This window comes from Hippocampus comes, unplaced genomic scaffold (genome assembly GCF_001891065.2).
Source record: "Hippocampus comes isolate QL1 unplaced genomic scaffold, H_comes_QL1_v1.1 scaffold45, whole genome shotgun sequence".
Classification (NCBI taxonomy): Eukaryota; Metazoa; Chordata; class Actinopteri; order Syngnathiformes; family Syngnathidae; genus Hippocampus; species Hippocampus comes.
The window spans coordinates 764148-781237 of NW_017805783.1; the positions used below are offsets into that span (position 1 = coordinate 764148).

General features: G+C 40.2%; 1 protein-coding gene across 1 annotated transcript in view; it reads left to right on the top strand.

Annotated features, from left to right (window-relative positions):
* The first annotated feature begins 14370 nt into the window (after positions 1–14370).
* tacr1a (tachykinin receptor 1a) overlaps positions 14371–17090 on the top strand; it is a 54397-nt gene continuing 51677 nt past the window's right edge. Inside the window, exon 1 of the mRNA XM_019885091.1 lies at positions 14371–15136. Coding sequence (XP_019740650.1) covers positions 14733–15136 — 404 coding nt within the window. The 5' untranslated portion in view covers positions 14371–14732. The remainder of the gene's footprint in view (positions 15137–17090) is intronic.

A 17090-nucleotide genomic window follows, 5' to 3' on the forward strand; every position in this document is an offset into this window, starting at 1 on the left:
ATGTAACAGACCTCTTGATCTTATACCGAAGAGATGAATTTCAGGCAATGGACTGTTTTATATTGTGCTATTCCAAACATCATGGCCTCAGTCATTATTTTCATTTTTTTCAATAAGAAAACACTAAAAATGGAACCAAATACTGAATGTATTATACTCATTCATAATTAATAATTCTGTATGATCTGTTTAAGCCAGGATGCATGATCCATCTGTACATCCATCTATCCATTTTCGACCGCTTGTCCAGGGTCGGGTCGCGGGCTCAGTAGCTTTCCCAGGAAACCCCAGACATGACTTTCTCAAGCCACTTCTTCAAACTCTTCTGCGGGGATACCAAGGCATTCCCAGACATGCCCGAAACACCTCACCTGGGAGGCGGCCAGCAGGCATTCTACCCATATACCCGAGCCACCTCATCTAGATCCTCTCAATGTGGAGGAGCAGTGGCTTGACTCTGAGTCCCTCCTGCATGACCAAGCTTCTCAACCTCTGTGAAGGAACCTAATTTCGGCTGCTTGTATCCAGGATGTTATTTCAGTCATGACCCACAGCGTGTCAGCAAATCTTCGAAGAATCCTCACCACCGACTCACAGCATTCCAAGTCCAGACCAGCAGCGTCCCTCTCCACTATACACAGTGTTAATTGTACAGTCCTTTCTCCCCAATGTGGTGCCAGATGATGGACCAGAATTTCCTCGAAGCCATCCGGAAGTCGTCCTCACCAAAAGCTTCCCACACCTGATTTTTTTTTCCTCAGCAACCACCAAACCTGCATTCCGCTTGGCTAGCCAGTAACTATTTATCAGTTGCCTTTGGAGTCCCATAGGCCAAAAAGGCCACAGTGGACATCTCCAGTGGGTTTGGGGAGTACCACAACAACAGGCACCATCCTCCTTATGGCCATAACTCTGGTTGCCTCTACACTGGAGTCGTGAAACTTTGTCCACTCAGACTCAACGTTCCCTGCCTGTAATGTGTGTTCTGCTGGATGTAGGAGTTGAAACTCCTTTTGACAGGGACTCTACCAGACATTTCCAGCAGACCCTCATAATACCTTCGGGTCTACCAGGTTGAACTGGCATCTTCTCTCACCATCGGAACCTACACACCACCAAGTGGTGATCGGTTGACTGCGCCGCCTTTCTCTCAGTCAATCATTGTCAATCATCAAACCTAGGGCGTAGGCAATTTTCACACAGGTGGCCAGCATCATGAGGACTATTATTTTAGCCAGGTTATGCTCCCTCTTGGTAATCTCATCAGGAAGCATGGTGTGAGCTTCCACAGTAAAGTTGAGGATATGCCGCTTTACATCTACTTTTCGCCTCCTGACACCAGTCCAATATATTTTCTTTTTCCCTGTATTTTAAAATTTAAGTCCTAAATGGTAGATAACTTTCGACAGTTTAAGTAGGACAAAACTGAAGTTTAATCATTGGTCCTAAGGCCCAGAGCACCAAATGTTTAACTAGCAGTGTCTTTAATTCCTTCCTTACAGGCAAAAAAAAAAAAAAAAAATGCCCGGTATTATAAGTCTCTGAGCTCATTTTTATTCCACACATTAAAAATATAACAAGAATAAGTTTTTATCACTCAGCGAACATAGCCAGAGTCCATATGATTCTCTATTGGGCCAAAATGTACATGCTGATGCATGCATTTATCACCAGTCAGCTGATTATGGTAATTCCCTGATTTCTGATCTTTCCACAAGAAAGATTTCAGGTTTCCAATTATTACAGAATTCAGTAAGCATGTGTCCTGACGAAGCCTATGAGGGGGGAGCACATTACACATACTGTAATAACGATCCATCTGATCCCCATGTGTTCCGGGATTGATTCTGAGGTTGTTTTCCTGATTTTTAAATTTCTTAATGGCCAACATGATGCCCAACGTGAGAGTTTATCTCCCTTCCTTCGACGATTTACATGCGCTTCGAAAAGCAGTCGAATAGCATTGTTTTTACCATTGCCTTTAATTTATAAAATAACGTCACACAATTAAAAAAAAGTACAAAATGGAACACTTTAGTCAATTCATGACTGAATCGTTAATGTCAAACAAATCATGCGAGTGACTTGATGTTGTGTCACGACATCTAATTTGACAAACCATAAGGAGCGACACTTTGACCTCTCTGTTCCATTTTTACGCCTTTATTTTTCCTGAGCCTCTATTTTTTATTTCCTGTGCTCTGGATAGTTTGGGCCTTTGGCTTCATTGACTTCAAAGTACTTCATAATTATTTTGTTTCATCATCTGCGTTTTCTTCAGGGGTCTGGCACCCATATTTGATAAGTGGTGATCATTTTTTTTTTTTTTTTTTTTTTGGTACCTTGTTGAAGCTTTTGTCATCAATAGAAATAGTTTGTTTACAAAAGAGCAATTACCTCAGATGCATACAAAACGCTGCCACTTGCTACTGACAATACCTACTATGTATGTAGTTCCCATAAAGGAACCTTTTGATTTGTGCAGGTTTGTATTTCCTGAAAATGAAATATTGTGTGAAGTTATAATGTGGTCGTGCATTAAGGACAAGTGAATTTGAAATAAAGTTTAGACAATTTTATTCAGCCTAATCATGGCGCTGGACCATCCTGAAATGATCTTTATGTCCATTTAAGACGATGTTTTCTTATTTTTATCATAAGTTCCATGTGTTTTGTCTTTTCGCCCATTTTGTTTTTCCTCATCCCACTCATCTGCTTGCAGCTCCATGCATGCGCTTTTCTCCAAGCGTCCATTATGCTCAGCCATGAGCCTCAATGGTCTTAGTGCATATAGAGCAGATGCTGTTATTGCAATCATCAGAGCTGAAACGTATCAAATATGAAATAAAACAAAAATTAACCTTGCCTTACTTCATGTTTGAGTTCTGTTCATTGACTTTGATGACCTCTGCATGATTCTGCATCCCAAATGCCATCATGGTGCTTCCTCTTGTCCATGTCCAGGGGTGTATTTACTCATTTCTGGACCTAAGGAAAACAGCCTCGAGGCCCTTGCACATCCATGTACTACAAACATTTTGACGATTAATGTTTATCATCACACGTCCTTTCATCTTTTCTGAGGATTATTACCGAACAAGTGAATCTTCTCAGCACGTTTATGGTACAATAGTTAACATGTAAAAGGGAAGTCAAGTAAAATTCTTTACACTATGTAGACGCTATGTGCCCCTACTAGTCCAAGCACAGTATTCTGATTAATATTGCATTTGTGGAATCTGAATTAAGCAGTAAAATCCATCCATTTTTATCCATCCCAGGCGGTGGCCATTTTGTCACCTGCTGTTGATGGAAAATGACATCACAGCGCCTCGGGACTCAGTTCGCGTTTGGTCATGTGAAGTCTCACATGACCAAACGCATAAAACAGGTGAGCCTTAATCATTGTGATGTCATTTTCAGTTGACAGCAAGCGGCAAAATGGCTGTCCACTCAGATTAATGGTGCTCCTTAATTTATATTCCATGCAATTTTAATCAGAATACACCTGATTGTTGGAAGTGCACACAGGCCACAAGAATTTCGTTTTAAATCAAATTATCTGCAGATGTTCATCCAACTTTTAAAAAGTCAAACGCTCTCAATTATTTTTTTTTTTTTATCCTGCATTTTAAAACTTCTTTTTCGATGACATTTTATGACACTATTACAGCACGAGGTTGTATCCTCAGTGTTGTGGTGTGACTGAAAGGAGGTTTGCAGTTTACTGGAAATTACATCAAAAATTACATTAAACATAAAATTGGAGGACCCTGCAGTTGCTTCATGTGGGGGTTGGTTGTGTCAGTGTGTTTACCACATTGATTTATGCAGACGCAACATTCGTATTGTTCTCGAGCCATTGCCAATCTTTTAATAGTTTGTCCATTTTGGAAAGTGTGTAGTATGGTTATGGAAGATGAGTTAACATGGCGGTTTATTTAATTCACATTGTGAAATGATGCTCTGCATTCATCTTTGAGAGCTCAAGTGAAACAAGTTTTTGTTTGAAGTTTTTGATGACCAATCGTTTGTTCCAGGAGAAAGGTTCCTGATGACAAAAGAAGCAAAATCTCTTTCATTTCAGGTCGTGGAAACTATCTGACTGAGCTGGATGTGATCATCAGAAGTAAACAACTTAATCATAATAAGATTCTTTAACTTTTTTGATGAAGCATTATTTACCAGCTATGAATGGATCCACCTATACTTTTAGTTTTTTTGTTTTTGCAAATAATTCCTTCCCTTGTATTAATTGTTGTTAAGGAATTTATTCCTTACTGTGATTTTATTTAGCCCTCTCTGTTGTTGGTTCTGTTCAAGGAGGGCCATAAGGAAATGGACAGCTCCCCCCCTCTACAATTGTTGTATTTAGAGTATTTCAATTCAATAGTTCAATAAACTAATTAGGTTTGAAAACCAAAAAAAAAGTCATTAAAAAAATCAACAAAACAAAATCAATGAATTGACACAAATAGGTTCCATTCGGTCTCATACCAATATATCTCTGAGAAAACGAATGACAGGAGGAAATACCGATCTGAACAGATTTTAAGTCACAGTACTGGACTGTGATTTAGCTACCGACCTTGTTGAAATGACAGCAGTTTTGTGAGTCATAAATGTCAGACACAAAGACATACTGCAGAAATTCTAATCAGTTTTGGATGCTAGTTGCCCACCTGGCAAGACTTGGGCATCGGGTGGCAACATGACAGATGAAAAGAGATGCAAGTCTGCTTCCTCCTGACTGTCAAGTTGCCCTTGAGTAAAGCACTCGCAATCTTTTAAACTTCTCCCTCTAGAGGAGCAGCTCTGTGCACACTCTTAGTCTGAACATCTCCTCTTGAATGAACCTGTGTTTCTAAAAGAAAAATATCATAAATCAAAAGTGCACAATAATAATGAAAATACTTGAGATTGATAGAGCACCATTCATACTTACGTTGCTGAGTTTTCAACAAATGCTGTGCAAAAGTATCGACATAAGATAACCATACTGTATTTTTTGTGGGAGATTTTGCTTCCACTGTGACAATACAACTTTCAAATAGTATGCTTAGCTCTCACTGAGATGAAACATGCTTGCCTGGCTGTGTCTCAAAACAATAATATCTGTCTTCTAGCATGTTTCACAATCATTCATTAAGATGTTTTTGCATATTTGTCTCATTTGAACAAAGCCACTAGCATCAATCACCAACTTATATGAAGATAAATGATGACCCCAAAAACCCCCCGCCTCTAGTATTTAATTACATTGGAGAAAAAAACACGTTGTACCCCTCTGCACTTTCACAATTGGAGTAAAACTAAAAAGCCTAAATGAAAATCTGTCACAAATGTTTTCACTTCATTTTCATTGTTAAGCGTCTCCTCGCCGTCTTTCAGAAAGAAGTTCCCTATCACTGATGAACATGTTATTTTGTTGCTTTGTGGACAGATGAAATTGAATGACTAAACTCAACTCATCTGTATTTATAGAGCACTTTAAAACAACCACCGGTGTATACAAAGTCTTGTATATGGAGCAAAAGGATTTCATATACCAACAAACAATAAAACAATAAATTAATAACAAATACTGTAGATAGCACAAAAAGAGTAAAACAAAAAAATCAAGTCTCATGCTCAGTCAGAAGCCAAAGAATAAAAATGAGTTTTAAGAGGAGTTTTAAAGATGTGCATCACAGTCATCCAGAGATTTGAGATGTGATGAAGGCACGAATTACTGTTTCAAAGTGCTCTTGAGAAAGAAGAGGCTTTACTTGAGCCAGCTGCTCATGATGAAAGATGCTGGATTTAACAACAGCACCAATTTGTCACTCCAATTAAAAATCACTCTCCAGTTTAAGACCCAAGTTCGAGACTGTATGCTTAAGATAAGGAGCAAAGGAGCCCAAGTTTACAGGATGGGATGCACAAGGACCACTGGGACCAAACACCATCACTTCTGTTTCTGTCTTCTTTTAATTAAAATTCAAGAAATGTTGTTCGATCCAGGTCTTGATTTCCTCCAGACATTATGAAAGTGGCCTCAATGAGAAAGCGTCTTCTTTGCTCAGTGGGACATAGATCTGACAGTCATCCACATAGCAGTGGAAGAAAATACCATATTTCCTTAAGATGTAACACAAATGGAGCAGAGAGAATGAAAACAGCAGAGGCCCCACAATTGAACCTTGTGGAATACCACACGACAGTGGGGCAGTTCGTGACTCAGAGCAACCAAGGCTAACAGAAAAAGTTCTGTCAGCCAAATGTGACCTAAACCACTCAAGGGCGCTACTGCTAATGCCCACCAGGTGCTGCAAATGAGCTAACCCTATCAAATGCTGCAGTTGAAGCCAATGAAAAATACATTCAATTAAATTAAAATACAGTTAACTGTCTTTCATATTAACTATCAGGAAGACTTTGTGCAATTACTTTGGTAGTGCCCAAAACGTATCTTGTAGTAAGCATGTACTCACACGCGCATCCACACACACACACACACACGCACACACACGCACACACACACACACACACACACACACACACACACACACACACACACACACACACACACACACACACTCTCTCACAGTCACCAAAAGAACTTCTTTGAACACAACTTTATTCTCATAAACTTCATTCTTGTAATTGTACATTATCCTCAGAGTAGTAACACCAATCTAATACTTCAAATTCAAACAGATCCCAAAAACTCAACCTTGCCCAAAAAGGGTTTTTCTTTTTTCCCCCCTCAGACGCCGCATTCACACGGTTACAAAGATGTTTTCTCCAATTCATAGTCCGAAGAGCAAAATGACTTCTAGATTTTTTTGAAATTGTACACTGCTGGGACAAACAGGACCCTTCTTAGAACTGGACTTCTGAAAATCGGGGAAGGAAAGGGTTGTGCGGCGTAATTTTGTGTGGATTTATCAAAATAATGCTCATCCGTACAGACAGATATTGCAAATTATATGCGCACATGCACCATCTCTTTGCCCTCTAGGACAAAATTGCCTTGTGAGCACTCTTAATTGGCCCGATAGGTGAGCTAAGAATGCAATGTCAATTGAATTTAATGTACTGTATGTCAATACTACAATGCCATGACTGGTTCATGTTTTCACTCTCCTCAAGGTATAAAGACATGAACAAATGGTCAAAAGTGACGGTTTGATTTAAAAGCCTGGATGGTTACTCAATAGCTGATCAAGCAATTCCCTGTGGGGGTGGAAGACAATTATTGAAGCACTTGTAAATGTAATGCTTAGATTGATATTGAAAAAAATATTTGAATATTTCAATGAAACAACAGAACTGTAAATACTGCTTTTCTCGACACAAATAAAACCCATTTCCCTCCTCTGATTATTTCATTCTACCCAGCACAGGGCGGTCAGACAGAGCGGATGGTGCACATTTTGTACATCAAGTCTTGTGCAGACAACCATGGTGACCCCCAGGGGACAATGTCCTGTGGGAGAGAATATTTCAACATTTCACATCACGTCAGGTACTGCACTTTGCGGTCACCCATTTTTCATTGCTGTGGGACTTCATAATCAACATTTTGCAGTAACATGCATACAGTTCCCCTGAACTGTCATTTTTTTGAAGATGTATGGAGTCTGCATGGCGTTTGGTGTCATGAGGTTTGTCTTATGATCAAAGGAGAGAATTGCTGTTCATTCTCCTGGGTTATAGCTACATCTGAGGCAATACATTTTTAAAGGGAGTCCAACAGATCTTTGTACAGCAACAGGAATCCTATAGCCTGCAAGCAATATTCCACAGACATCAAATGAATATAAACCTACTGGTTTGGCTCCCACTTTCAAAAGCACTTGAGAACAGATGATGTTAGGTGATTCCTGAATAACAATATGTATGGGCTGACACAAATCCCAATGACCAGAAAAAGACTGCCACAATAAGATTCATTATTCGGATGAACAAGCAAGGGATCAAAAAGATCATGACATTTAACCTTACTAGATGTAAATAATAGAATATGTATATAGTAATATGAATCTTACCCAAGCAGGCATGATCAGGATGCTGAAATGGAAAGTCATAATTTAAAAATAACCTTTTCATTCATTGAAATGAGGCAGCGTGTTCCTGTTACTTACAGACAAAATCTGTGAGTCAACATTCATACTTCACCGTCGAAATCCATGCAACAATATGGTGACTCTTTATTTCACACAGACTCCCTACAGTTTTAAAATGCTGTATTAATTTCATATTTCTATCCACAGTGAATCCTGTCAATCTTTACTGTGTGGGCTACTACCACATTACAGAGTGACGCTTACATCGCTCTACAGATAGCAAAGCGTAGTCTCGATTATATCGGTTTTGGCATTCACAAATTCACCTATTTGCAGATGTTTTTAGAACCTGTCCACCGTCATTAGTGGAGAAGCTTGCCGATAAGCAAACTTCTGTTACGTGACAAAAAAGAAAATGATTTTTATATTTGTGACAAAGTATATATCGTTTTGGCCATCTGGGTCATTACATCGTTGATTACTTAGTCCGCTATTGTGCCTCCGATGTCATCAGTAATTCTATTTCTTATTCTCCTTCCTTCTTCATTTTCTTGCCCTTCTCCTCCTCTCCCTGTCGCTTCTTCACCTCCACATCTCCTTCCTCAGTGTTTTCTAATTCTCACACGTCCTGTTCCCCCAACTATGCTCCACACTGAAAGCTTACCTGTGACTTCTTTATAGTGCTCAAACTGATTGCAACGTGAACTAATGATCCAAAACTGTCTACTCCTGTGAGAAGTGTGGGCAGACACTTGACAGAACGGTGTAAATAATATCCATGAATGTTTATAGTTTTGCAAGGAGTATGTTGATCGTTTGGAAATTGAGGGTAAAGCAGTGAGTTGTTTACAGTTGTGCAAAAAAGAGTGCTGGGCAAAGTGTGTTTTGCAAATTTACAAACTCAGTACAAAGCAGACTTTGCACTTTTAGTTTTGCAAACTCTGTGAGTGGTTTTACGATTGATATTAATAGTTTCACAAATTGTGCGATAGTTTAAGCGTTCCGAAAAAATACACAAGTACATATCTTCACATGCGGGATGGAATATCCACCAAGAGCATTAGTGTTCCAATTTGACATTTTCAGTACCACACAATCATTATGATAGCTGATCGATGAAAATGTCAGCTCGGTAAGCGATTTGTTTTCTCTTCACTGAAAAGGTATTATTGTCTCGGAAAATAGGAACCTAAAACTTACCAACTTTTGTCATACTGATAAAGGAGAAGTTTGTTTGCGTGACTGTGTTTCAAAAAAAAAAAAAAAGAAAAGAAACATGAGCACTAATGATGTCTATTATGAATGTGATTTGTATCTCGTCATCTGTAATGACAGACGAGCTGGCATGAAAAAAATCATTCTGTACATGATTATCAATCAACACTCATCCACGTTATAACTGAATTATCATTCATGACCATTAATATGACAATAAACTAACTTGACTAATCAAACCGCTCAGACTCTCTGTGACAAAATTAGTTTGTGTTCAACGTAATTCATTTTGAAGACATACAGTGCCAACAGGAATCCAATTAATCCACTTTAATGAGCTTGTTCACCATCTCTCATTTAGCCACTGCATCGACTCCTGAGAAAATAGACTCAACTCAGAAGCAAAGCGCTAATGAAACGGATAGGGCACTGTCAACTATGAAACCAGTTCTGCTCCCTGAACACATGTATGGGCGACGCTACTAAACGGAACAAAAACTTTGTACAGCCACAAATGTGTTTTCCTCATGGAAATGATTCAGGTACGTGTTGGCTTTGACAGCGACGCAGTTGCACAACCTGAAAAAAGACAAAAATGTTAACATGTTAACATACTGCATGTCAAATGTATTATTTTCTTGTTATTTTTGTTTCATTATTGTTTACTCCGGTTGAAAGCAGAGTGAATTCCAGTGAGTCTCATGACTCCATTTCCCTGTTTGTTGATCTAGTACAGGGATGGATAAATTAAATGCTGGTGGGGAGCCACGATTTTTCATCAGTACAACTCAGAGGCCACATAGGACCACACATATCCTAACCAGATGTACCAGATGTAGGAAAAAAAATGCCAGTTTAGATATGGACAATATATGTGCAGATGTGCAAAATACGTGCTCTTATTATATTTCATTTTTTTAGACTACCCGGTATATTTCTCAAAGCATATATAAAAGATCCACTATCCTAACCCAGCAACAAAGGGTTTGAAGCAAACAGCAAAATAACCGCAAACTGTGATTTTTTTTCTTTCCATTTCAAAGAGCTCTCGCATAAGAATTAAGGATGGCATAAAATTGCAAACCAGCAAACCAAAAATAAGTGCAAGAATTCATTTTGTGCATTTTTTTCCACAAAGATCAACTCTGTCAAAATGTGGATATTCTTGCGGTCATACATGTGCACTATAACATTTCAATATTTGAGGTTATTTTTGTTTCATTCATAGACCTTCTTTTCTTCTTTTACACCCTGTGAAAATCCTATATTGAATCTTTATAAGCAATTTCTGAAAAAATGTGTGGGGGTGAGGGTGGGGGGGCGGGATGTTGAAATAAAATAATTTATTAATTCATAAATAAATAACTTTTTAATTAAACAAGGAGCGACTCAGAGTTCATTTTTCTGGCATACGTATGTCATCACATACAGTACGTGCCTCCTGTACGGCAGCCTGACACACATCAGTACGGTATTTTTAAATGTACGCCACATGTGCTGAGTTTTTTTTTTTCTCTGGCTCAAACCATCCTCCCACTTAAGGAGAATGGTTGGAGTCTCTTTTTCCCTCCTCTTCCCTACTGTTTTCCTTTCACATCTAAGATCTCAGGGTGCTTAACAGCGACCCGCCAGGCTTCTCGTTCTGTCTCCACCATGTTGGTTATTGCTGTCTTGTTTATGTTCCTCTGAACGGGTTGGAACTGGGAAGTAAATTCTTTGTGTGTTTCAATTAATTGCATACTTGGCCAATTAATCTGATTCTGATTCTGATCTCCATCGGGCTGGCAATTGCAGGTTCCCGCTCCATTCTCTTCCTTCTGTATCCTCAAAGAGCACTTCTTCTTATTCTCCAAAACTAGCACCACCTCCTCCTGAGCACCACCATGACAAGGATCACACAGTCCCTCAATAATCTCTCCGCTAGTGACCTTCACCACTGATGTTGCTGCTGCTTAAATAGTTACAACGATAATAATAAATATTATGTTCTTTATACTACACAAGGGCAATCCATGTATGAAAATGCCAGACATAAATCACATGCGCGTGCGCACACACACACACACACACACACACACACACACACACACACACACACACACACACACACACACACACACACACACACACACACACACACATTTTTTTTATGTTTATGTTTTTTTTTTTATGTCAGAGTAATCCAGCTCATTTGTTCCCATATCAAATAACATGTAAATATGCCTTGACTGCTTAAAATGCAACGCTGCCTAGTCAAAATCAGCTCAGACCGGGTAATTTTCTGATGGTGAGCAACAAGTATCAATCATGCAATAGATCAGAAATAAAATATGTACCAAGATTATCATTAATTTAAATGTTAACAAATCATTTGCATCAGAAATGTGTGGCCTGCTCGGTTGAATAATTTGTTATTTTTCCACCGTGCCCACCAGTTGTAATGCTGCTAGATCCTGCCTCAGCAACATCTTAGAACCTTCCTTCCACCACTGAAAAGATCTGAAGCTTTGCACATTTGCTTGCTGTAATTTTTCCCCTCATCTTATTTTATCTGCACCACCCATTTCCTTCTCAGATGCCTTATTTATTTACAATATCCTCTTCACCTTGCTATCTTGCTATATTAGCAAGTTGCTGAAAAGGGAAATGGAGACTCGCCTGAGTCAGTCAGAGCTCAGCAAAAATCAGGACAAGTCCAAAGTGGTGTGGGGGACGGGGACAGATCCGGGGGCTCAGGGCTTGGAAGTCTCCTCCTTAAATTGTTGGTCATTCAACAGCATCGGTCTGACGAAGCATAAACATGCTGCAGCCTGCAGGCTGTAACTCTTGTGTTGTGTCTGACACTGACTGGCCGAGCCACTCGGTCAGCCGTGCATTCATTACAAACCCATGTCAGGTGTACGGCCAGTGCGCTTTTTGTTCATGGCTTTGTTGACATGCTACAGGCAAGTATAAGTCATCCGGCATTTGTTGAACAGTGGCCTGTAATTATATTTTGTTCAAAGAAGGCTGTAGGATTCGGGCCTATTAAAAAAAAAAAAATTGTGGGGCCAGGTCAGCCTGTAATGGCAATTTAGTTGGCCTGAACTTCCCAATTGCCACCCCGCTGCTGATTCACACTTACACCACTTCACAATTCTGACAAGCTTCTCTTCAAAGGTTTTCAATGAATCAAACATGCATGTTTATTGTTATTATTGTTGTATTGTTATGCAAGAGGAAGCTCGGAGAAAATAAAATCTCATGTAATTGAGCCACGGCTTACCCTGCCCCTTATGCTGTGGGGCTAATACAGTGGACTGTATTGTTTTTGTTACTACAAGGACTAGGGGGCAGAGATAAAGGGAGGCAACTTGCTGAAGTTGTACAAAGAATGATGTGCACGTAAGCCCCAATGAAGACATTAGTAATGGAGTCAGCACTTTATAACCAAGCCGCCGAATTATATTTTCCAAATACCATGCAGACGTATGTGCAATATGCAGCAGATACATCGAACACAAATTACCATGCAAGTTTATTGTGCTTATCAGAAGCTAACTTTGTTATCTAATTGTAATCTGCACATCCACACAAATTTCAATGCAGCTCTACAAAGTTTTTGGTCAAGACATGAACTGTGATTCAGACAGCAGTCTTGGCAATCGCGAAATTCAGAATGGCTTCTTCATACCTTTTTTGGGGGAAAAAAGTAGCTCACAAACGATTTACAAAGTACCTGGTTATTTAATTTCACACTTGATGGGTAGACACCGGGCTTGCACTCCAGAGATGCATCTAAAAAATTTAAAAGTCAATTTTCCACTTTATGTCTCCTTTAAGATTGCGATTGGCTGGCAACCCGCCCATGGTACACCCTGCCTGTTCCCAAAGTCAACTGAGATGCCTCAGGTCCCCCACAACTTTATGAGGATGAGTGTGGAAAATGGACTGAAATATATCTGGACCCAAGAAAAGCATGTACAGCCAATAACCCAAGAGTTAATTTTTAATACCGATTATTGTCTAGGGTTAAAGGTGAGCTGGAATCTATCACACCTGACTTTTTCAATTACAGAGCACTTTCAGACGAACAACCACACTGACACCCATGGACAATTTGGTGTCTTCATTGAACCACCAATGAAAACTCATACAAGCACAGTGAGAACGTGCATGCTCCAAACAGGAAGGTCGGAACCCAGATTTGAAGCCTGAACCTCAGAACTGAGAGGCAGATGTGCCACGCACATGGCCACCCTGCCACCTAGAACAGATAGAGTAACCTCCTGATTTATTTAGATTTGACAGATAAATGTAAAAATCAAATGGAATTATGTGTGATTGAACTTCAGTCTGTATGAATTTGTTTTTTTAAAAATCTTGATTCTTGCTTTCCAGGTGTAATTACACCAAATGTGAGCGTGAATGATTATTCGTCTACATGTGCCCTGCGACTGAGAGTGTATAGCACCTCTGCCCAAAGTTAGCTCACTCATGATCCTGAAGAAGAGGGTAACAGGTAGAAACGAATAAAATTCTATATATATATATATATATATATATATAAGTTCTAATGTTGCTTCAGAGCTGGCTGATGGGCTGATCATCTGACTCAGGTGTGTTGCAGCCGGGAGAGACAGAAAACAGGCAGAACAGCGGCACTCCAGGCCCGGAGCTGGACATGCCTGGTCTAGACTCTAGACAGATTTTAGTTACAGTTTCCCCTGGAGGGGCGTTATGATTGAAAGAATTCAAGAATAACGGTTTATTCATCTATTGTAAGTTATTGTAATGAGGGGTTTGGTAACAAGAACATGCTCACATTATCACTCTTATTTATTACAAATGAGAATTTGAAATTTTGGTAGAGATTTTAACAAGCATCATGAAACTTGCCATCTTTGAGTTGCGTTCGCAGGCCATATAAAATGATGTGGCGGGCCAAATCTGGCACCCGGGCCCTGAGTTTGACACCTGTGGTCTAGAGAGCGAGAGAGGGAGAGAGAGAGAGAGAGAGAGAGAGAGAGAGAGAGAGAGAGAGAGAGAGAGATTTTAAAAAAAACTCGTATCAATGAAAACCTTGACGGAGGTAAAAAAAAAAAAAGTCCTTACCGTGGTACCATAGGGGGCAGTAAGAGGCAGGTTATAAATGTACATGAGCTCATGTTCTCCAGCGTGTGTGCGGCTTGTTGGAGCAGTCGGGGAAGAAGCACCATGACAGCAATGGGCAGGACTGAGCCTTGAACAGAACTCTTCACATCATGGACAATCCGCATTCCCTCTGGTTGCATGGAGACGTGCGTAAAATACGCGCCGCTTATTACGCATCGTGCAATTGAAGATGTTTCACAGATTAGATATCACTACAAGACAAAATAGTAGAAGAGAAATCTTGCACACTTCCACGTGTGAATGTGAAAGTTTTCATCCGGCTGACAGAATTTCACAAGACTTCCAGTGAGACGTTTACCCCCGAGTTGTAAAATGGACCCAATATTTGAAGGCGCGGACGAAGGCAACTGGACCACCAGCAGCAACGACACCAACAACGGGACCATGTACTGGAACCAATTTGTCCAGCCAGCCTGGAGAATATTCCTGTGGGCCATCGCCTACTGCTGTATCGTAATCGTGTCAGTTGTTGGTAATGTGACAGTGATTTGGATCATTATGGCGCACAAACGCATGAGGACGGTCACCAACTATTTCCTGCTCAACTTGGCGTTCGCCGAAGCCTCCATGTCCGCCTTCAACACTGTCTTCAACTTCATCTACGCCGTGCACAACGAGTGGTACTTCGGACTAGTCTACTGCCGCTTTCACAACTTCTTTCCCATCGCGGCCGTGTTTGCCAGTATCTACTCCATGACCGCCATCGCCCTGGACAGGTAATCTCCATCTCGCAATACTCTTGGTGCATCCCTTTACCTTTTGCGTGCTTTCGTGATGAAACTGAAGAAAATAGTCATTTAACGATTCCCGCCCGCACATTTTATTCATTTGGTCCGTTTCGAAATATTATAATACCTGACAAATATCATTATTATTCGAATTTCACATTCAGATTCTCAAGTTATCTTATCGTATCGTGCCTAAAACTGAGTTAAATGTTCTCTTGCTGTATTTGATCTTTACCTGCAATATGTGTTTCAAATTTTGAGTCAAAAGGGATGTTCTTTCTGTCAGTGAGCCTGAATGGAAACGAGATGTGCAAAAGCTACAGTGAGCTTTCCTGTAGACTGTGTACAAATTGTAAATCCGCTATTATCTTTATTTAAAAAAAAACCTCTCACTCTGTTTCTCAGTATTATGAACAGAGGGCACCTCTGTTCTCAGCAGTGATGTCCGGTTTCCAGTTGGATAGAAAAACACCTGACAGCGGTGTCTGTCTTTTGTCCCCGATGAAAAATGGAGTAAAAAATGCTGCTGAAGTTATGCTGCATCATCTTTCAGGGCAGTGGTAGAAGATATAATTTAAATATGATGGTGTGAGGGGCGGCACGGTGGGACGGTTGGTTAGCACGCCCGCCTCACAGTGCCGAGGTCGTAGGTTCGATTCCGGCTTCGGCCATTCTGTGTGGAGTTTGCATGTTCTCCTCGTGCACGCGTGGCTTTTCTCCGGGTACTCCAGTTTCCTCCTGCATTCCAAAAACATGCGTGGCTGGCTAATCGAAGGCTAAATTGTACCTAGTTGTGATTCTGTGCACGAACATGTGGTTTGTCTATGTTTGCCCTGCGATTGGTTGGCATCCAGTTCCGGGTATACCCCCGCCTACTGCTCGAAGACAGCTGGGATAAGCTCCAGCACGGCCGCGACCAATGTGAGTTGAATCGGATCAGAAAATGGATGAGGATGGGATGATGCTATAAAGATCAATACATTGTCACAATTGATATCATATTATATACTGCAATTCTGGCAGAATTTTAAAACTGGAACCCACAAGTGCCACGGTTGCCAAACTGTGTGGTGCACATGACAGTTATTGGGCTTTTTCATGGGTGTCAAACTTAAGGCCCCGAGGCCAGATTCGGGTCACCATATCATTTTAAAACAGTTAGCACGTCCGACTCACAGTGCAATGATTGTGGGTTCGATTCTAGCCCCAGACCTTCCTGTGTGGCGTTTGCGTGTTCTCCTCGTGCCTGTGTTGGTTTTCTCTGGATACTCTGGTTTCCACCCACATTCCAAAATCATGCATAGCAGGTTAATTGGACACTCTATATTGTTGCACTGTCATTGTTTTGCTTCTTGCTGCAAGCCAAAATTTGAATCACAATCAAATACAGATACACCCACGTTCGAGTGAAATGAAAAAAAATAAGCAGAGGGACAATTGTAAACAATTCGAGCTACGTACGAAATTTTCATAGACAAATATGACCTCTATTTATGTCCTATTTTCGATAGCCGAACGGTTTTCGCATGGACAAGCGGATGGATCTTTGTTGTAATTCTTCCTGCGCCCCTTCCTTAACCATCATCAGAGATCTTCATTGCGTTTGTGACATCCAAAAATAATTTCATTTCCATAAAACAACAAATTAAAGTTTGTGTTACAGTATTTATTAAAATTTAGCATCTGTTTAATTAAGAGAATCAACGGTTAATGTCGGTCTAATCATGTGAAATAGCCGTCCCCGTATGGCAGAAGTTCCACTTGCGTGCAATCTATTCATCCAATCACAGATGATGAAAAGTGGCTGTGTTGAATGAACGTGGAAGAATGTCCCCTGTTGACAGACATGTTGAAGACATAAATAAATAAATGGCAGAATTGTAAGAAGCTGCTCAAGTAAGTGTTTTTAGAATCACTTGTCATCAATGAGCAGAAAGATCTG